At 46.5% G+C, this 22,279-nt stretch overlaps 1 protein-coding gene across 1 annotated transcript; it reads left to right on the forward strand.

The window, feature by feature from the left end:
- The first annotated feature begins 15,147 nt into the window (after window positions 1–15,147).
- Noto (notochord homeobox) lies at window positions 15,148–20,432 on the forward strand. Its single transcript, XM_048352212.1, has 3 exons — window positions 15,148–15,535; window positions 17,886–18,058; window positions 20,274–20,432. Exons 1-3 carry the CDS (start codon window positions 15,148–15,150, stop codon window positions 20,430–20,432), a joined length of 720 nt encoding a protein of 239 aa, XP_048208169.1.
- Window positions 20,433–22,279: the final 1,847 nt, after the last annotated feature.

The raw sequence follows: 22,279 nt of genomic DNA on the forward strand, positions 1-22,279 counted from the left end.
GTGCTAGTCTTGAGCTGGAGAGCTGAGGGACAGCACTCAGGCCCTGAGTCCAAGTCCAGTGAAAAGTCACTCCTCCTGGGACAAAAGTGATAGACCATCCAGAGGCAGTAAGTCACTGCTTGGATGGCAGAGATGGTGTCAGATCCTAGAGTCACTCCTGTTTGGCCTTTCAAAAGTTAATCAAAGCCGGGAAGTCCTAGAAGCATAGTTCGTAAGCATGCCTTTCTAATGCCCATGTCTGTCTACTGGGCAGGAACTTGCCTGTCATCTGTGATAGTGGTTAGTAAGGGTAAGTTTGGCAAATGAGAGGATAGTTTAAAATCCCAACCCCTGCATCTACTCAAAGCCCTGACTGGCAGTAAATTTTAAGCTGGTACACCTGTTCAGGAAAGAAAGCTTGTAGACCTGAGATTGTGTCCTTAGTTTTTGTAGACACCTTTTCAGGATGGGTTGAAGCCTGTCCAACAAAGCATGAGACCGCGAATGTAGTGGCTAAGAAGATCCTGGAAGAAATCCTACCCAGGCCAGCTGACCCCTTTGCCCTGGACAACAACTATCGTGGTGGAACATGGGAGGTCTCCAAGCACCCGACTTAGCCGTTTCACCTTCACCTCAAGAAAAGAAAGTTAGACCGAATAATTTTCTTTTTGCCTTCTTTCCTTGCTACTCAGGCTAATGTTGATGCTATTTTGGCAGCTCACTCCAAAGTGGAGTGACCCCCTTATTTTGGCAACTAGCAGGAGTCCTGTAAAGTCCCATGCAAGAAGGCATTGGTAGTTTTGGGCTTGTTCAGGAATACGGGTATAGCCACCTGACCCTTAGAGCACAGCTGAGAAGTCCATGTATTATTTTGTTGCTGACATTTGTATCTTAAACACTATACAGCTAATGGTAAGTCTGTATAGCTGAAAGTTAATTTCCAGTTTGAAGTAATCTTGCAGTCCCTTGGTAAAGTGGACTAAGGCTATAGGTTTCTGGCCAGGTAAGGTCAACGCCCCTGAGTCAGCCTGAAGAAGTTACAGAAGATGGATGATCTTCACCCATCAGCCCCCCTTTAAAACCAAGGGACCAGAGTTGTTTTTGGTTACTACTTTGGGCCCTATTGGCCCATGCCTTATCCCTATGTCATCCCCTAGACATGCAAGCCATTGAAATGGACAGAATGGAGCCATGATTGGCTCCCAAGGTACCAAAGAAAAAAGGGGAAATGAAGAGCCAGACTTTGAAGTCAGGCACCACTTTACCACATGAACCTGAGATAAGCAGGCCCTGTGAGCAAACCCAGGACAAGCTTATTAGGGCCCAGCCAGTCAAGAACTCTAACCGCTGGGAATGCTTAACTCTAACCACCCCTAGAATGCCTGGAGCCCTGTGCCTCGAACCCTGAGCCAATCAGATTTGTACTCGTGTCCTGGTCTTGCTTGCTTGAACACCTGATTGCTGTAACTTTGTTTTTTGTCTTGCTTGAACACCTGATGGCTGTAACTTTGTTTTTTGCCTTTATAAGCCCGTGTAATCGCAGCTAGAGGCTTCCTCCTAACCTCCGCTGTATCGGTGGGTAGGACGAGGCCCGAGTTGCAGCTCGCTTGAATAAAGCCTTGCCTTGCTTTTGCATTTCAGAACGTCTGAGTCTCGGTGGCCTTCTTGGTGGTCGTTTCGCGACTTGGCACAACAGTATATAGAAAAAGCCAGAAGTGACGCTGTGGTTCAAGTGGTAGAGTGCTAGCCTTGAGCAAGAAGAAGCCAGGGACAGTGCTCAGGCCCTGAGTTCAAGCCCCAGGACTGGCAAAAAAAAAAAAACACAAGCAAACAAAACAAAAACAAATAGGACAGGACAGAGGTACAAAGGGGCCCCCACATGTATCTAGACCTTGTCAACCCTTCTGTGGGGTTTTCACCAGTTTACCTGAGTACCTGTGGAGATCTGGGGTGCCTGGTTGCCTAGCACCCAAGCTCACTCATGTTGGCCATGTATGGGTAGTGATTTGGTTTTGGTTACTCCTGGGGGAGAGGAGGGCTAGAGGAGGAAGTTGGCATTCTTCTGAACTTCCTCTTTGGCATTCTCCAAGTTATCTAACCCTTTGTTCTCCTCCACATCACCCAAGTCATTGTTCTCATTGTCTGACATGACACCCTCACCCCAGTGACCTGGCTTGGCACTCCAGACCCGTGTTCAGACTCACTAGACAGATCTTACAAGGTTGAAATACACCCTAGCTTCATGGGTGTGAAGTTGTGTAGGTGCAGATAGTCCCAAACTCAGAGGCCTTACAGTTAGTTCAGTGAACTAATATCATCATCTTGAAATTCTGAATGGCTTTTGAACAATGAACCTCATGTTTCCACATTCTGCCGAATGGCTTCTGAACAGACCATTGGGCTCCACAAATCATGTAGGTGGTCTTGGCTGCCATCATATGATGGCTGGGGCTGGACTGCCAAGAATAAATTCATTCACAAATCTAGAGGCCTGGAAGAGTAGCCTGGGAGGCTGGGACCTCAATCTTTTCTCTCCACATGACTAGATGGGGCTTCATATGTAACAATGGTAACCTCAAAAACAAATGCACCATGCAATGAAGCCAGGTCTCAGATCACAAAGGTCAGGAGTAATCAATCAGCTAGATCACAAAATGATCTGAAGTGATCAGGACCTCAGATCACAAAGGTCAGAAGCTACACACAGCATTACTTGGTCCATTCTGGTGACCACATGAATTGTGGGTCTAATCCAGATCCAAGTAGAAGGACTGGGGAAATGGCAGGGCCACTGTTCCACAAAGCACATGGGAAGTTATTTTGGGAAACACACCCTACCCCTATGTCCTATCTGCCCAGCAGACATGACTTCATCAGAGAAGGTATGGTTGTGCCTTCTGCCCTTTTGCCCCTTGCCACCCTTCTCACCATTTGTTGATTTGGTGGTGTTTTGTTTGTTTCTTTGTTTTTTTTTCAGATCAGGAATCTGCTCTGTTCACCCAGACCCAAGGAAACCTAAAGGACTTGCCTTGGCCAAAGAGGCTGAGATGTCTATGGATCGTTGTAGGGTGATAGGGAATAGGTGAGCTAGGTCAACAGGTACAGGAAGCCTAGGGACATGGCCTTGCCATGTTCCCTCTAAGCAGTGAGGACACCTGCGGCTTGCAGGCAGGTTGAGGTTGGGCCTGAGGAGAGGCCATGCTTAGTGCTGGCTGCACGATGGCATCACCTAGGGAGCCTTTCCTTCTCCCAACACCCTGGCCACACCCTGAACCAAACATGCCCAAATCTCAAAGATGGGATGCCAGCATTGTTATTCATTTGTTCCTCACTGGGGAGCCTTGGTAAACTCCAAACCCTTGCACCAGGGCCTCCTCACTGGCTTTTCTCCCAGGACAAGAGGAAACCAGGTTGAGCCCCTTCACATCCTATTCCAATGAGGTTCAAACTCTCTGCAGGAGCATTAACTCTCCCTGGATAATTCTCTGGAAGCAGGGGGAGGTGGCTCCTCTGAGGTCAGCCCATGCTCTCTCTTCCCACACCACCCCCACATTTGAAGACAGGACTCCAAGGGGGCAGTTCTCCATGCAAGTGTGAACAACAAACAAATTCAGTCTGGACACAAACTTCCTCACAGGAACCTCAGGCTGGTGTTGACCAGAGCCCTCCCACTTGGAGACCCTCAGCAGGTGGTCAGCCTCTGCACCTGGCCTGGATAATGAGGTCCCAGGACTTTTAGTGCCCCACCAGCATGGCTTCTCCTAGCCTGCTCTTCTCCTGGACTCCTCCTCCCCTTAGGGCAGACGGCAAAGGCTTCCACCATGGCAGCCCATCTGTAGGTCCTAAAAAGGTAACAGGGGACATGGGAAGGTCTGATTTAGTATATAAGGCTGCTAAGACCTCAACCAGCTCCACTGCACAAGTGCTACCCAGCCTGGCCCTCGCCCTTTCTCTCTGACCAAGTCTTTCCCTGTCTTTTTTTTTTTTTTTCCCAGTCCTGGGACTTGTACTTAGGGCCTGAGCACTGTTCCTGGCTTTTCTTTGCTCAAGGCTAGCACTCTGCCACTTGAACCACAGCGCCACTTCTGGCCCCTCTTTCCCTGTCTTGCTCATCCTCATCCTTAAAGGTGAGCACCCCTAAAGGACCAGACTAGCCTTTTTCTCTGCTGCATCATTTCAATTTTTTTTTCCAGTCCTGGGCTTGAACTCAGGGCCTGAGCTTCTTTTGCTCAAGGCTAGCACTCTACTACTTGAGCCACAGCACCACTTCTAGCTTTTTCTGTTTATGTGATATTGAGGAATCGAACCCAGGGCTTCATGCATGCTAGGCAAGCACTCTACTGTTAAGCCACATTCCCAGCCTCCTGCATCATTTCTTCCTGCATCTCACCCTCTCCTGTACTGTGGCAGGAAGGCTTCCCTCTGTTTGAAGGTATCTGCAGAGAAAAGTGTCCTGCCAAGAGCTTTGGACTGCCAACGTTTTCATTCATTTCTCCATCCAGATTCCCAGAGAAATTGGCCCCTTTGGTTTGACTTTAAGTTTCTTCCTTTGAGTTGTGCATGAATCTCTCCCTTCCCTCCCCACTCCACCCCCACCCAAGCACCCTAGGAGAGAAACTAATCACCACTGCTCTTTGTGACTCTCATAAAACAACTCACAGAAAAGGCCTCAAACAAATATGTGTTTGTTAACTTCAGTCTAATTAAAGAGCATAGATTTCAGAGAGAGTCTTCAAAGCAGCATACATAAAAAAAAATTGGAAACACTAGGTAACTGCAAAGTGCCATGTGTGTTAGCATATATCACCCCTAGCTGACTCTGTGCATTCCAGGGAGGAAGGAACAAACAACCTTGTTTGCTCTTGGCCTGTCAGGTGCAGGGGATGCAGGAGGGGCAGAGAAGGAGGAGATGTGTGGGTTGGAGTGAGACAGCCTGAGCACAAGTAGGTGTGGAGCCTCAGGACCTGATCATGTCATCTTGTCGCTCATCTCCAAAGGACTGCACTTTACCATTTAGCATCTCTCTGCTTTTGTTTTTGCTTGTGCCTATACCAGGGCTTGAAGTCCAGTCACCATACTCTCCCACTTGGCTGTTTTGCTCAAGGCTGGCACCCTACCACTTGAGCCACATCCCTACTTCTGGCTTTTCTTTCTGCTGGTTTTGGATTTGTCTGCCTAGACTGGCTTTGAACCCAGATCTTCAGATCTCAGCTTCCTGAGTATCTAAGATCATAGATGTAAGCCACCAATGCCTGTCTTGTTTTGTTGTGTTGTATTGGTAGTCCTGAGTTGTTTTTTTTCTGTTTAATAGCCATTTTATTCAGATATATTCACATTTCGCATGTGTAGAGTATATAGTCTAGGGCATTCCATGCATTCACAGAGCCCTGAACATTTGCTCATCCTCCCACCTGGTCACTCACTCCCATTGCCTCAGCCTTACCAGCCACAGACAACCATGAACTGACGTTCTGCCTCTGGATTCTCCATTCTGGATAGGTCAGCTGCATGCAGTCACCATGTATGTCCTTTGAGAGGAGCTTTCTTTCGCTCAGCAAAATGGTTGGTGAGATTGTGTGTTGTTTTCTTTTTTGATCTTTAGAGGTAGTCCTGAGTTTTTAACTCAGCACCTTGCGTTTGCTAGTCAGGCAGGAGCTCTACCACCGGAGGCAGCTAGTACTTCTCTTTGAAATGAAAAGGCTTCCCTTGGAAAGGTGAGAGAGGAGAAGAGAGGAAGGAAGAAGAGGTTCTGTAACAGGGACAGTAAAAAATATGGAGAAGGGGCTGGGAATGTGGCTTAGCCGTAGAGTGCTTGCCTAGCATGCATGAAGCCCTGGGTTCGATTTCTCAGCACCACATAAACAGAAAAAGCCAGAAGTGGTGCTGTGGCTCAAGTGGTAGAGTGCTAGCCTTGAGCAAAAAGAAGCCAGGGACAGTGCTCAGGCCCTGAGTCCCAAGCCAGAATACACACACACACACACACACACACAGACACATACACAGAGAAGGTAGCTGGCACTGGTGGCTCACACCTGTAATCCTAGCTACTGTGAAGGCTGAGATCTAAGGATCACAATTCAAAGCTGGCCAGAGCAGACAAGTCCCTGTGAGACTCATGTCCAATTAACCACTCAGAACCCAGAAGTAGAGCTGTGGCTCCAAATGATAGAGTGCTTGCTTTGAGCACAAGAGCTCAGGGATAGCATCCAGGCCCTGAGTTCAAGCCCCACAATGGACAAAAAAATAAAATGGAGGTGACAAGGATTCAGGGTTTGGGGGGGCAGGCAGCAACGGATGCACTGAGAGCTCCACTAAGACCAAAGCTGTGGCTGCATCTGTGTTTCCTCCCTCAGTCCCAAGGAGAAACGTGTCACATACCCTGTGCAAAGCCTGAATGATCTGGAAATGTTATAGTTCTTATTGGTATTACCATACTTCCATCCTCTTCTTCTTTACTCCCTTTACCTGCATGCTAAGACATGAGGAAGAGACAGGAGGAAGAGACTGTAGGGGAGAGAAAAATGGAGAGAGGGGAGGAATTGGGTTAAGGGACAGCTAGAGTTCTCCTGGACAAGTTTATTAGATATAGAAACATATGTATGCATATGTGTACATTTATCATAAATATGTGTGCATACAATTGTATATACATGTATGTATACATACACACAACATATATGTACACACTTGTATTTTTTATTTTTTTATATTTATTACACCCTCCCTCATTTTTATTTCCCTTCCCTAGTTCAGGTAAGCATATATATAATATCCAGTGTACCAAAATCATATACAATAATATATATACAATAAACAATATACAATGGGGTATGCCAAAGGAAGTTCACCTAGTACATTAACTATAACAGCAACAATAAAATCCTCCTGTTTCCTTCTCTTGGAGTTCATTTTGCTTAACCTCATCTTATATAATCATCACATGTACATGGCTGTTGAGCTACTGTGATCCTCTGAGGTCTATCCTAGACCTTTTTACGTTTGTTTAGTAATTGTTTGGTTTTAGATACATAATGTAAAGTCGCTGACCCAAACATGTGGAAATACCATTTGAAAAAAAGTTTGTTATTTTACAGACCTGATCTCTACTGTTTTCCCCCCTCCCTAAAAATCTTATATCAAGGAGACCATGCACCTTTGTTCTCTGTACACACTTGTATTTTATGAGTGCCCACTTCCCTATGTTTCACCAAAACCGAATATTATCAATCCTTTTAATCTTGAGAAATGAATGGTAGACCGCATTGTGGCCACCAGACCACATTTGTAGCTCTAACTCAGCACCAAGAGGTTCAGTTTTACTAGCCAGTCCATACAGAGAACAGCAAGTGCACAAGCTGTGGCCAGGCCTTTAACCTATTACTCCCATCCAGTCCCTCTTTCAAGTCAGTTCACAGACTCGGAACCTGGCTTCATACTATCCCCTTCATTAATCTATTCAATAACCACCATGTCCTTACTGGACTGCTCAGGATGCCAGACCTCATGCATTCCAATATATACTACACTATGGGCTTAGCCACTTCTAGACCACTGTCTTCTGCTGTGAGCCCTGCTTCCAATTGCAAGGGTCACAAACACAAACAATTGCTTGTGTGCCACAGAGGCTGCTCTTGCAAGCTGAGTCCTCATAGTCCTCAGCAGTATTCAATTTGCAGCAAGTTACCATGCAAAAGCCTGAGGCCTGAAGTACAAGGTAAAGGTGGCTCCTTTATTGGCATCTATCTCTCCTAAGAGCAAAAGGAAATGTTAGATGAGCATGGTTCTCTAAGTCAGACTTTGCAACATCCTCTTGCTGGTATACTTGCTGGATGCTGTTGTATATTGGTAATTCAGAAGTTCTTCATATGCTTGAATCTCAAATGGGCATGAAGTTGTAGCTGTAGCTTGGCACCCTCCCAAGCTAGACAGGCTGCTTTAACAATGCCACTGCTGTCCAACTGTTTAAAAAAATGAATCAGAGCCAGGTATTGGTAACTCATGTCTGTACTCTTAGCTATTCAGGAGACTGAGATCTGAGGATCTTCATTGGAATCCAGCCAAAGCAGAAGAGTGTGAAATTCTCACTTCCAATAAACCATTAAAAAGATGGAAATGGAGCTGTGGCTCAAGTGGTAGAGTGCCAGCTGTGAACAAAAAAGCCAAGCATGAGCAAAAGGCCCTGAGTTCTAAAAATGAAAGAACAAAGGATCAAGGATAGAGGAAGAGAGTGTGAGTGGGATATGTTACAAACATGTACAGAAATGTCACAATAACATTCTTCCCTGTATAATTAACATATGCTAATAAATGAATACATTAATTAAAAAAACAATAAAATAGATCAAGGGCCACAAAAGAAACTTGTATTTCATCAAAGAAAACTATCTAAACCTCAAAAATGTAAATATTGGCTGGCAATGTAACTTAGTGGTAGAGTGCTTGCCTAGCATGCATGAAGCCCTGGGTTCGATTCCTCAGCACCACATATATAGAAAAGGCCAGAAGTGGTGCTGTCACTGAAGTGGTAGAGTGCTAGCCTTGAGCAAAAGGAAGCCAGGGGCAGTGCTCAGGCCTGAGTTCAAGACCCAGGGCTGCCAAAAAAAACAAACAAAAAAACCCAAAAGGAAATATCATAGGAAAAAAATCACAAAATGTAAAATAAATTAAAAAGAAACCTTTGAATCCTACACACCAAAGTCTATCAAACATAATGCTAGTCTTAGATTACTTGATTTAAAAATCATCATCATCAACCACAACAAAACACAAAGTAAAATACAAAAACTAATTTTTTTTTTCTGGCAGTGCTAAGGATTGAACTCAGGGCCTTGTGCATGCTAGGCAAGTGTTCTACCACTGAGTTATATACCCCAGGTAAACAAATGTTGTGTAGTCCTGAGGAAAAAAATTTTTTAGCAAAGTACATTCTTTTCCTTAATTTTCAAATGGCTCAGAACATAATTTCAAGGGTGTTTTTTTTTGGGGGGGGGGGGCAGTCCAGGGGCTTAAACTCAGGGCCTGAGCACTGTCTCTGGCTTCTTTTTGCCCAAGGCTAGCACTCTACCACTTGAGCCACAGCGCCACTTCCAGCTTTTTCTGCTTAGGAACCAAAACCAGGGCTTCATGCCTGCTAGGCAAGCATTCTATCACTAAGCCACATTCCCAGCCCCTCTTTTTTTTTTTTTTTTAAAGCTTGCTTCGGAAGATGGTGAATATGTGATCTACTTGCTTTAGCTTCCCCCTGCTAGGTGTGTGGCACCATGTCAGGCTTTGTAAAACTTTATTATACTATTATTTGTTTATGAACTAGTTCTTATTTCTTTAACATCTGTTATAATATACATTATATTTCTTTGATAAGTTGTATTTTGTCTTTAAAAAATAAAACCTTAAAAAAAAAATAAAACCTTTTAGCTGGACCCCAGTGCCTCACTCCTGTAATGCTAGCTACTCAGGAGGCTGAGATTAGAGGATTGTGGTTTGAAGCCAGCCCAGGCAGAAAATCCCCATGAAATGCTTATCTCCAATTAACCACTCAAAAATCAAAGTAGCCCTACAGCTCAAGTGGTAGAGCGCTAGCCTTGAGCATAAGGAGGCTTAGGGACAGCACCCAGGCTCTGAGTGCAAGCCCCACAACTGGCACAAAAAATAAAATAGAATAAAAAATGTTGTGCCAAGTTGCAAGACCACCCCCAAGAAGACCACCGAGATTCAGACACTCCGAAATGCAAAAGCAAGGCAAGGCTTTATTTAACGAGCTGCCAACTCGGGCCTCGTCCTACCCACCGACACAGCGGAGGTTAGGAGGAAGCCCCGAGCTGTGATTACACAGGGCTTATAAAGGCAAAGAACAGGGTTACAACAATCAGCTGTGCAAGCAAGATTAGAACACAGGTACAAATCTGATTGGCTCAGGGTTCGATTCTAAAATGGGGTTCACGTGGTGGGGCCTAACTTCAAAGTCTGGCACCTCATTTCCCCCTTTTTCTTTTTGGTACCTTGGGAGCCAATCATGGCTCCATTCTGTCCATTTCAATGGCTTGCATGTCTAGGGGATGATATAGAGGTAAGGCATGGGCCAGTAGGGCCCAATGTAGTAACCAAAGGGCCTGTCACCATTTCTTACAAGAATAGTCTCTGTACTTCTGTTTTGCGTGCCTCTAGTTTATCCTGCCTCATCTTCCCAAAAACAACTCTGGTCCCTTGATTTTAAAGGGGGGCTGATGGGCGAAGATCATCCATCTTCTGTAACTTCTTCAGGCTGACTCAGGGGCGTAGACCTTACCTAGCCAGGAACCTATAACCTTAGTCTCAGTCTTGAGGCGAAGGCAAAGCGGCTGAGTTGGGTGCTTGGAGACCTCCCATGTTCCATCACGGTAGTTGTCATCCAGGGCAAAGGGGTCAGCTGGCCTGGCGTGGAAGCAATGAACCCAAGTGGCGATGCCGTCCAGGGTCCCCTCCACCGTGGTTAATCTGTTGATTGGGGGCATTGGCAAGCTGACAGGCCTTTAACAGATCTCAATAAGGACACAACACAATCTCAGGTCTACAAGCTTTCTTTCCTAAACAGATGTATCAACTTAAAATTCTTACTGCCAGTCAGGGCTTTGAGTAAATGCAGGGGGTGAGATTTTAATCTATCCTCTCATTTAACAAACTTACCCTTACCAACCACTATCACATATGACTGGCAAATTCCTGCCCAGTAGACAGACATGGGCACTGGAAAGGCATGCTTATGAACTATTCTTCTTAGGACTTCCCGGCTTTAACTTTTGAAAGGCCAACAGTAGTGACTCTAGGATCTGACACCATCTCTGCCATCCAAGCAGTGGCTTACTGCCTCTGGATGCTCCATCACTTTTGTCCCAGGAGGAGTGACTTTCGACTTGGACTCAGGGCCTGAGTGCTGTCCCTCAGCTCTCCAGCTCAAGACTAGCACCTTACCACTTTTGAGCTCCACACCACTCCGTTCCCAGCACTCTGCTGGCTGATTACAGACAAGTCTCTCACAGGGACCTTTCTTTGCCCGGGCTGGCTTCGAACCGCAGATTCAGATCAATGAGTCTTATAAGGGGCCACTTTACTCCAATTATAAGCAACAAGTTGGTCCACACAGTAGTTTTTAAGCATGCTCTCTTACCTGGAACTTATTAAGGGTCAGTATTAGATCTTGACAAACTTGTAGGAATCACCTGTGCTTCTCTGTGGGCCTGCTGGAAACTGTTACAAAAAAACCTACAAAGAAGCTGGAATGGCAATTAAACATTTTGGTAGCCATAATTCTCCTTTTCTCACTTTGCAATAATTATTTAGGACAATTTTACTTCCAAATTTCTTATCTAGAAATGTATTCTTGATTTCCAAAGCCTTTTTAACACTAACACTTTAGCTTTTATCTGCATCGGAAAAACAAGCTCACAGGCATTCTGAAACCAGGTGCTGCCCTTTGCTTATGGGCTGCTTGTTTCAAAAGAGCCTCTTTTTTTTTTTTTTCTTCAGTCCCAGTTACTGCATGGCATGAAGACCTTTGAATTTAAACTTAGTTTTGCATCATACTGCAGTCTTGAACATGTTCACACTCACACATGCACACACACATACATTTTCAAAAGATCTTAAAGCGCGCTGAATAAGCATCGGCCGTACATTTTAAGACAAAAACCTTTAACAAATGATTTTAGCATTCTCCAGCCTCATTTTCCAGGGCTTGATAGTTTTAGTAAAACATTTTTAGTCTTAGTAAAACATTTTAGCGCACCAAACAATTTTCTGCTTAAGAAGGTTGGGTGGGGGTCCCCTAGAGTTCTTTTTTTGCGGACATTCTCACTGATTGACTGATTGTGGACTGTCACCTGTACATCTTTCCAGTGAGCTAAAGTCAAGTCCAGGGGAGTGGAAGGAACGTTCCCCATCATCCGTTTGTCAGTCAGGCACAGTGCAAGAAAAAAACACACAAAAATGAGCTATCTCCTTAACCTCCCTCCAGTGAGCTAGGATCAAGTCTAGGGGGCTAGATGGAGGTCCTCAAGATAGCACGTTATCCATAGCTCTGATCAGATGTTCAGTCCAAAAGGCTACAAGAAACAATTAATACAAAAGGAGGAAAACACACAGGCCTAAGAAAAGCTACGAGTTGGAGATCTCCCAAGCTGGCCCACAACCTCCTACAAGGGTGCAGAAGGAATGGACCCGAGTTGGCCCACAACCTCCTGTAAGAAGGAGTGGACCCGAGTTGGCCCACAACCTCCTGCAAGGGTGCAGAAGGAGTGGACCCGAGTTATGAGTTGGAGATCTCCCAAGTTGGCCCACAACCTCCTGCCAGGGTACAGGAGGAGTGGACCCAAGTTGGCCCACAACCTCCTGCCAGATAAGCAGAAGGAGCAGACCCAAGTACAAGGTGGGCGGGTTGAGTCTCGTTTAGGAGGTCCTCCTGGTCAGTTCCGGCCAAAAACCAAACTGACTCGCGCCCTACAAGCAAAAGCAAAACAGACAAATTACAGGACAAGACAAATGAGCAGTGCTGTTTTCTTACCTTCGGAGTCTGGGATCTCGGGGTCTCTGGGGCTATCCCGGACGAAACCCCAAATGTTGTGCCAAGTTGCAAGACCACCCCCAAGAAGACCACCGAGATTCAGACACTCCGAAATGCAAAAGCAAGGCAAGGCTTTATTTAACGAGCTGCCAACTCGGGCCTCGTCCTACCCACCGACACAGCGGAGGTTAGGAGGAAGCCCCGAGCTGTGATTACACAGGGCTTATAAAGGCAAAGAACAGGGTTACAACAATCAGCTGTGCAAGCAAGATTAGAACACAGGTACAAATCTGATTGGCTCAGGGTTCGATTCTAAAATGGGGTTCACGTGGTGGGGCCTAACTTCAAAGTCTGGCACCTCAAAAAATAAAACTTTGAGCCAGAAGCCAGTGGGTCATGCCTGTAACCCCAGCCACTCAGAAGACTGAGATCTGACAGCCAGGGCAGGAAAGTTCAGGAGATTCTTACCTCCAATTAGCCACCCAAAAAGCCAGAAGGGGAGCTGTGGCTCTAGTGGTACAGCACTAGCCTTGAGCAAAAAAGCTTAGGGACAGCACCCAGGTGGTGAGATCAAGCCCTTGGACTGGCAGTTAAATAAACAAAAATAAAAAACAATATCCATAAGCCTATTACCCCCTAGCATAGTGCAGATATTTTCTGTAAAGAAATAAAACAATATACAAAGTTGACAGCACACGTCCCTCCCAAATTCTATCACCTCTCCTACCCCAGAACTTAATTTGAATTAGACTTTTTTCTACAGTGAGCTGTTTTTATGTTGTGTCAACTTACCTATGTTCCTCAGCATTTTATGCTTAGCATAGCTGTAGGCAAGGGTGGCCATGAGGAAGTCTGTAGGAAGCTCACTGTGCTTAGGGCTGCTGGCTTACCTTGCAAACAGCTGAGTTCCAGGCTCCCTCAGCTCCACCCAACCCTCTTTTATTTCCCTCAGAAAAGTGTCCAGCATGAAGGACTTCAGATCATCTTGGGGTCACCTATACCAACAAAGAGAACTTGGAGAAGGTGCAGGATTGAGTCAGATTCCAGTTCCATTTTTTGTTTTGTTTTGTTTTTAGTGTCTGGGCCTTGAACTCGGCCTTGTACTAGCTCAGTTTGTGGTTTACCTCTTGATCCATATCTCTAATCCTACATTTTACTGATATTTTAGAGATGGAGTCCAGCTGACTTTTCAACCCCTGGCTGGATCAAATCAAGATTCTCCCTATCTCAGTCTCCTCAGACATGAGCCTTCAGCACCTCGCACCAGTCCATTCTTACTCTTCCCCTTGGGTTCTACTTTGTCCTTACTTTTCCCTACCTCACAACTATCTTTCCATCCCAACTTCCTGCCTGAAGACTTCAGTCACCAGCTCCAAAAAGTGCCCTCATAAAAGCTATGTAACCAGCCAGGTGCCTGTGGTTCATGTCCTTAATCCTAGCTACTGGGAAGGCTGAGAAGTCTGAAGCTAGCCCAGGCAGGAAAGTCTGTGAGACTCTTATCTCCAATAAACTACTCAGAAAAAGCTGGAAGTAGTGTAGTGTTGTCACTCAAGTGGCAGAGCTCTAGCCTTGAGCACAAAGAGGCTCAGGAACAGAGCCCAGGTCCTGAGTGCAAGCCCCAGGAATGGGAGGAAAAAACCCAACTATGTAACCAGCTCTCTGGATAGAGTAAGGTCAAATTCTCCCAATCCCTATTCTGTGTCACTCAGAGTTCTGCTTTTCTAGAGCATGACTGATAAAGAGTCTTTTATGATTCTAAGAGGACCAGTAAAGGGTTTTCTGAATTTGGTCTGGTTATCTGAAGATTCTGTGATCTAATTAGACTTAAATATATGAAAGGCCCTCAGCAGAGGTTACCAAGGGTAAAGAGATAACTGGTATTTCATACTAAACAATGGGGAAGCCCAGCTCTGGTGGCTCTCACCTGTAATCCCAACTACTCAGGAGGCAGGCAGACGAAGCAGGAAAGTCCACGAGACTCTTATCTCCACTTAGCCACTAGAAAAACCAGAAGTGGTGCTGTGGCTCAAGTAGTAGAGCACTAGCCTTGAGCTAAAAAGCTTAGGAACAGTGCCCAGGCCCCAGAGTTCAGGCCCCAAGGCCCCCCTCCCCCCAAAAAAGATATGTGGTTTTTCCATCATATATATATGGTATATATCATATATATGTATATATATTTAGGAAGCATGTTTAAGCCATCATGCCTGTAATCCTAGCTACTCAGGAGGGTGAGATTTTTTAGGATTACTGTTCAAAACCAGCCTGGGCAGGAACACTCTTGAGATTTATTTCCAATTAATCATCCCAAAAGCTGGACGTGGAGCTGTGATTCAAGAGGTAGAGTTCTAGCCTAGAGCAAAAAAAAAAAAAAAAACAAAAAACTTAGGGACAGAGCCCACGCCCCAAGTTAAAGCTCCAGGACCCGCACAAACAAACAAAAAGTTCCTAAGAGGATCTGCCTCTGCCCCTGGAAGAAAAGGCGGCCCTGGCCCCTCCCTGTCGCGCCCCTTCAAGTTTAAATAGCCCTAGCAAACAAGTCTAGTTTGTCCCCCCATTAGAGTCCTCTCTCCCGCCTTTCACCCTCCCTACACCGCGTCGGGGCCCCGGTTCTTCTCCTCTCTTGGGGTCACACCATGCCCAGCCCAGCGCCCCCGCAATCCGATCCCGCGGACGCGCGGGCCCTATCCGGGCCCCCAGGCTGCTCTCTAGGGTCCCAGTCCCCGGGGCTCCCGCGCTGCCCGTGGGACTTAAGCCCGCCCCGCGCTCCCTGTCGCCTGGAGTCCTTCTCCATCGAGGCCATCCTGGCGAGGCCCGATCCCTGCGCGCAATCCAGCTCCCTGCCGCCAGTCACCGGGTGCGTGGCTTGGAGCCCCTGGGCCACTCTCCCCTGGTGTCCAGCCCCAGCTCTGCGTTGGACTTACCAAGCGGCAGCAACTTGGCTGCCCACCTACCTGAACGCGGGTATCTACCCACTGTACCCCCAGCCCACGGTGCCCCAGATGCACATGGCACACTTTTGCGGTAGGCAGGACCCTGGCATCCCAGGTACGACGGGTTACTGGGCAGAGGGACAGAGTGGAGGCCTGGGACATTTCCTCTTTGGACATTTGATCCATTTGTAGGAACTTTTAATGGGAAAATTGGCCCTTTGTAATGAGTTTCAAATATTTCTCAATTCATTGGCTTTTCGACTTGGTTATTATTGTTAGGTCGGGAGAGGACCTAACAATTATGACACTGTGTTGTCCTATAGAAGGTTTTTTGTTTTGTTTGCATGTCCTGGAGCTTGAACTATGGGCCTGACCGCTGTCTCTGAGGTTCTGTTGCTCAAGGCTAGCGCTCTATCACTTGAGCCACAGCACCAGTTCTGACTTTTTCTGTGACTAATTGGATATAAAAGCCCGGACTTCCCTGCCTGGGCTGGCTTTGAACCATGATCCTCAGATCTCAGCTTCCTGAGTAGGTAGGAATACAGGTGTTAGCCACTGGCACCCCGCATGTAGAAAAAAAAATTTAATTAATTTTTGGACCAATACTGGAGTTCAAATTTAGGGCCTTCATGTTGTCAGTTAGCTTTTCCCTTCAAGGCTGATTCTCTACCACTTGAACCACACCCCTACTTCTTGCTTTTTGCTGATTAAATGGAGATAAGAGTCATACTGATTTCTCAGCCTGGGTTGAGTTTGAACTGCAATCTTCAGATCTCAGCCTCCTGAGTTCTAAGAGGACAGGTGTGAGCCACCAGCACCCAGCTACTATTTTGGACTCTGGAATAAGACAGACGAGACCAGGGAGGTGAAGCTCAGTGTCTCCTGGGCTTTTCCTTGTCTTTTTGTCCTCCCCTTGGCAGGCACCTAATATGCATGGTGGGTTCAGTGTTTACCAGCCCTTGGGGCCTCCCCAAGGCTAGTTGGGAATGAATACCTTAGAATACTTGTCATGTCATTCCTTTGTCTGGAACATTTTCCTCCCAGATGGCACAGTGGCTGGCCATCACCCCCTTCATCACCTCACCCTATACCCTAGTTGATGAATCTTCAGTGGCTCACAGCTTGGTGAGCCGAGTTGAATGCTGTATCCCTTAGAAAAGGACATTTGGGGGCTGGGAATATGGCCTAGTGACAAGAGAGTTTGCCTCGCATACATGAAGCCCTGGGTTCAATTCCCTAGCACCACATATATAGAAAACAGCCAGAAGTGGCACTGTGGCTCAAGAGGTAGAGTGCTAGCCTTGAGCAGAAAGAAGCCAGTAACATTGCTCAGGCCCTGAGTCCAAGGCCCAGAACTGGCAAAAAAGAAAAAAGAGGACAGTGCTGGGGACATAGCTTAAGTGGTAGAGCACCTGCCTAGCATGAACCAGGCCCTAAGTTCAAACCCCAGTACTGCAAAAAAAAAAAAAAAGGGGGGCGGGGTAGCACTTCTTTCCTCAGGCAGACAGGGTCAGGAGGCATGAATTGGCCTTCAGAAACTGGGAAGAAGGCAGGTGCTGGTGGCTTATTTACTTAGGAGGCTGAAGTCTAAAGATGGTAGTTTGAAGCCAGCCCACGCAAGAAAGCCTGTGAGACTCTTATTTCCATTCTAATTCTTTTTAAAAAAATTATTTATTTATTTGCCAGTCCTGGGCCTTGGACTCAGGGCCTGAGCACTGTCCCTGGCTTCTTTTTGCTCAAGGCTAGCACTCTGCCACTTGAGCCACAGTGCCACTTCTGGCTGTTTTCTATATATGTGGTGCTGGGGAATCGAACCCAGGGTTTCATGTATGTGAGGCAAGCACTCTTGCCACTAGGCAATATTCCCAGCCCTCCATTCTAATTCTAACAAAAAGCTAGCATTAAAGGCATGACTCAGGTAGTTAGGAGCCCAGTACTAGGACAAGAAAAAAAGTGGGAAGAATTTTACACCTTACTTATGCTTAGGATTTTCTGTTTTATTTTGATGCCATGCTTGACACATGGCAAACATTCAGAGAGTATTTGTTGAGTGAATGAAAGGGTGTAAAACTCTGAAGGTTGCTTCTCTGCCTATCGCATGGGGTTTCCTAGAGCAGTCAAAGAAAGAGAGCAGGCGTGGGAGGGTCAAGGTTGACAACTCCTATTATGGGCCAAGTCAGGCCACTCAGCTGGAGGGTAGTAGAGACCAAAGTCTCGTGGCATTGTCCCTTGTTATGGGTTATTTCTACAGTTTTTTTTTTCCTGCTTTGCCTTCTTACTGTGTCACTTAGGGAAGGCAGGGGGTGTGGAGGCTGTGTATGTTCTCTTCTACTCTAGGAGGGGTGGGCTGGGGCTGCTGGCTAACTGTCCCTTCCTCCCTGGCGATGAATTCTATTTAGGCTTGGAGCTGGCTCACTATCCCCGTCTTTGGAACGCCCTAGACTTGGTACCTACCAAGGCTCTTCAAGAACCTGAGAGACACCCGAAGAGGGTTCGAACTATGTTTAACTTGGAGCAGCTGCAGGAGCTGGAGAGAGTGTTTTCTAAACATCATAATCTGGTGGGGAAGAAGAGAGCCCAGCTGGCAGCCAGGCTCCACCTCACTGAGAACCAGGTGGGAGCAGGAACACCTGTGGAGCCTGGGCTGTGCCTAGACTGGGACTGGTACCTCCAGAAGGCTCTAAATAAGGGGGGAGGGCGAGGACATGGGCTTTCTTCTGTGTGAGACTGTTGTGGAGATAGGCTCTAAGTTTTTGCAATAACCTATGTAATAAGAAAGTAGTCCTGTTTGGAGTCACACTGTGGAAATAACATATATCTATCTAGAACTTTGTGATCAAGTATTTCCATACTGAAGAAGAAGCTATCAGCAAAATTAAGTATGCAGGTACTTTGCTGGTGATGGTGGTACTCAGGGCCTTGGGCTTATTCAGCTTGTTTGCTAGGCTAGTGCTCTACCACCTGAGCTATGCCTCTAGCCTGGTTTTTCGCTGGTTATTTTGGAGATGGAGTATCGAGGAATTTTCTGCCTCAAACCTAGATCCTCTGGATCTCAGCCTCTGAGTAGCTGGGATTACAGGCAAAAACCACTGGTGCTCAGCTAAGATGCTAAATACTAAATATATATATATATGTATATATATACATATATATATATATATATATATTTATCTTTGAACTTCAAGTTTCGCTCCAGCTAGTGTACCATTTCACTATTCAGTTCACAGGCAAACTTCTCAAGGACTTGGGAGGTCCCGACCTCTCATTCACTTCTTGGGTGGGGGGGGGGGGGCTAGGGTGCCAGTCCTGGGGCTTGAATTCAGGGCCTAGGCACTGTCCCTGAGCTTCTTTTACTCAAGGCTAGCACTCTGTCACTGGAGCTACAGCACCACTTCTGGCTTTTTCTATTTATGTGGTGCTGAGGAATTGAACCCAGGGCTTCATGCATGCAAGGCAAGCACTCTACCGCTAAGCCATGTTCCCAGCCATTCCATTCACTCTAACTCATTCCAATTTCACTACTTTACTTCCCATTCCAGCACAACTTCTCAGGGAAATCTCTGATGACTTCCATGTCACCCAAGTCAACAGATGCTTTCCTTTTCCCAACTCAGCACTCACTACCCACTCTGCAGCCCTCTGTATGATTGGCCACACCTTCCTTCACTGAAACAGATTCTTCCCTTGGCTTCTAGACACTTTGTTTTCTTTTTAGCTCTCTGGCTAAGGCATTGTAGATTTTTCCTCCTCCATCCCTATTTCCAACCAGAGCACACCACCATGACACCTCTTCCTCTAAGATGCATGTGGAATTGTTTTTTTTTTTCTTTCCTTTGTTGCTAATTTATACCCTCCACTCCCACTGGATCACTGCAGCACCCCTCAGCTCTCCTCCCCCTTCTCCTCCACCCATTCTAGTTCACTTACAATGTAATAGGACTGTGTCATGTGCCACTCACAAGCCTCAAAGGCCACACTTTCCCCCAGGAGCTTTCAAGGTGCTGTGTGTTCTGGCCTCTGTTAACTTCTCCTATTTCCTTTACCTTGTATTCTTCCCTCTTACTTGTAGCTAAGCTTGTCTCCTTTCTGGTCCTCATATGTTCTTAGTTTGGTTCTAACTCAGACTTCCTACAGGCTCTCCCTTGCATTATCTACCCTACTCCTACCCTACTCCTATCTGTCCTCACCAAACTGAGCTCTTATTCTCTGAGCTTTAGTGTAGGGTCCTCAGAGATTCCTCCAGCCCTAAGCCTGATTTGTACTACCATTTTTATGTTTCTACAGTTCTCATTTGTCTGGACTCTCCCTTTCTGCTAGACCACAAGCTCTCTGAGGGCAAGGACTGTATCTCTATTGCTCACGCTAAGTCACTAAAGCTTAGAATGGTTCCAGAAAATTATAGGAGTTCATCAGATATGTAAGCTGAATGAACAGTGTCTGGGTATTTGGGGAGGGGAAATGGGGGAAGGTCATTGAAAAGCTTAAACTCAGGGCCTGGGCACAGCCCCTGAGCCTCTGTGCTCAAGGCTGGTGCTCTACTACTTGAGCCACAGCACCACTTTGGGTGATTAGTTGGAGCGGAGTCTCACAGGGACTTTTCTGCCTGGACTAGCTTTGAACCTCGATCCTCAGATCTCAGCCTCCTGAGTAGCTAGTATTACAGGTGTGAACCACTGGAGCCTGGCTGCCTGGGTATTTTAAAAAGAAGTGCTTCCCTTAGCAGGAAGAATAAATGTTGACCAGATAGTGAGAGGGTGATCACTCTGGGACTGGGGCAACAGTGGGTTCTACTAATCACAATCTGATATCTACCTACTGCACCATTATAGGTGAGGATCTGGTTCCAAAACCGCAGGGTTAAGTATCAGAAGCAGCAAAAATTAAACCTGCCAGCCACATCTGCCATCACTGCCTCCCTGGATGAGCCCACCAGCAGCTCTGACAGCAGCATCCAGAGAGAAGATGCCAAGTCAGGATCAGACAGCTGAAGATGGAGACAAAGGCCCTACCCATGCTGTCTGCAAGCCTGGGACACCCTTGGGTCCTAGCTGCTCTATGTATCAATGAATTCTCCTCTGTCTAGATCAGAGAGCACCAGATAAATTTGAATTGTCATGCAAGGGCCTCCTTTTCTGCATCAACCCCTGAGGGGCAGCCTCCAGCTATATCCTTGGCTAAATCACTGAACATCTGAGATATGTTGCTTCATCTGTTTAGTGGGTATTTCAATAACATATACCTCCCAGAGGTGAGATGACTATAAAGCACTTACAATGTTCAGTGGTAAGGGTCTGTAGATGTTAAGGCTTATATGCCCCTCTCATCTGGGGGGAGTAGAGTGGTACCTGTACCAGCCTTGGCTTCCCAGGACTTAATTAGTTCTTTCTTGGCCTGTCTGTGGAGGGAAAGAGCTTCTTGAAACAGCTTCTGAGTGTAGAAGATTCTTCTGCACTAGAGATGTAGACTTGAGTGCAAGGAGGAGGGAAAGGTAGACTGCAGAGCCCACTTCTCACAGTTTCCCATAGTTTTGTTTTGTTTGCTCTGTTACCTTTCTCAGAAGGAACTCTAGCTCAGTTGCCTTCTTGGACCAAAAAGGTACCTGACCATCATCTACTTCCAGCTACCTGCCTTTTCTCCTCCTCATCTTCATTTGTTTTGCTTTGGTTTTTTGCCAGTCCTGGGGCTTGGACTCAGGGCCTGAGCACTGTCCCTGGCCTCTTTTTGCTCAAGGCTAGCACTCTACCTCTTGAGCCACAGTGCCACTTCTGGCTTTTTCTGTTTATGTGTTGCTGATGAATCAAACCTAGGGCTTCTTACATGCTAGGCAAGCACTCTACCACTAGGCCACATTCCCAGCCCCTATCCTCCTCATCTTTATTAAATAGAGAAAATTCACTATCACTTTTCATACACTCTAGTGTATTTTCACAAGGCAGTTATGTGTTCATGTCCCACCCTCACTTCTCAACTTTGTAACCCTAATTCAGGGTTTTTTTTCCTTCCAAATGTCTGCTTGGTTTCGCTCTAGGAAGTCGATTGACTGCCTACTCCTGTGAAGGCAGTGCATCCCCCCATTCCCATTTTCAGAGCTAATTTCTTTTTTTTTTTAAGGTTTATAAGGAGGTTTAGTAATGGGGCCATGTCTCCCATGGGAGAGGGAGCAATATGGTGTCTGCACCTTATCCTGGTGGTTGCTTGTGTAACTCTGGGGCTAGACAGGAAGCAGGTAGGTCTGAGTGGTGAATGGGAGTGGCCAATTATACCTCTAGAGCTGGGAGTTCAGGTATGGGTGGAGCTGGGGGCTAGTGAAAGGGGCAGAGGACCTGAGCTGGGGGAAATACTAACATTCCCCCACTTGTTGTTTATTAATAATAACTAGGGAGGGTTGTGGGGGGTACCGGGCTGGGAGTATGAGTGGAGCTACTGTGATGTAGTCAGGGGATCCTGACTTGTCGTTAGACCATGTACCAGCCAAGAAGTATTTGCTTGACAGTTTGGTTGGCAAAGATCCTCATCTTTTCCATGAGAATAGTTATCTCCTGCTGGCTTGGGCACTTCAAGGAGTCACTGAGCTGGGGTCTTCAGGATTCAGTTTTGCGCTGGGCAAAGTAGTGTAAGTGAAGCCTCCAGTTGCCTGGAGTAACAAGATGGCCTTGAACAGGATGTTCCCAGGTAGAATCCTGGGTGATGGCTGTTATTTCAGAGCTGATTTCTGTAGGTCAGGTTACTTAGGGGGCTTCAGGGTCTGAGATGAGAAGATCAGCACTGCCACCTGGTGGTGAGAGCCAAGGTCCTTAGCCGCTCTCACCATCCTTTTCTGAGGGAGGGGAGGGGG

Source organism: Perognathus longimembris, chromosome 8 (genome assembly GCF_023159225.1).
Source record: "Perognathus longimembris pacificus isolate PPM17 chromosome 8, ASM2315922v1, whole genome shotgun sequence".
Taxonomy (NCBI): Eukaryota; Metazoa; Chordata; class Mammalia; order Rodentia; family Heteromyidae; genus Perognathus; species Perognathus longimembris.

Coding starts and splice junctions, on each gene's coding strand:
- Noto (XM_048352212.1), top strand. CDS start 15,148: ATGCCCAGCCCAGCGCCCCCGCAATCCGATCCCGCGGACGCGCGGGCC. Junction 15,536..17,885: donor GCACATGGCACACTTTTGCG/GTAGGCAGGACC, acceptor GGAACGCCCTAG/ACTTGGTACCTACCAAGGCT. Junction 18,059..20,273: donor TCCACCTCACTGAGAACCAG/GTGGGAGCAGGA, acceptor GCACCATTATAG/GTGAGGATCTGGTTCCAAAA.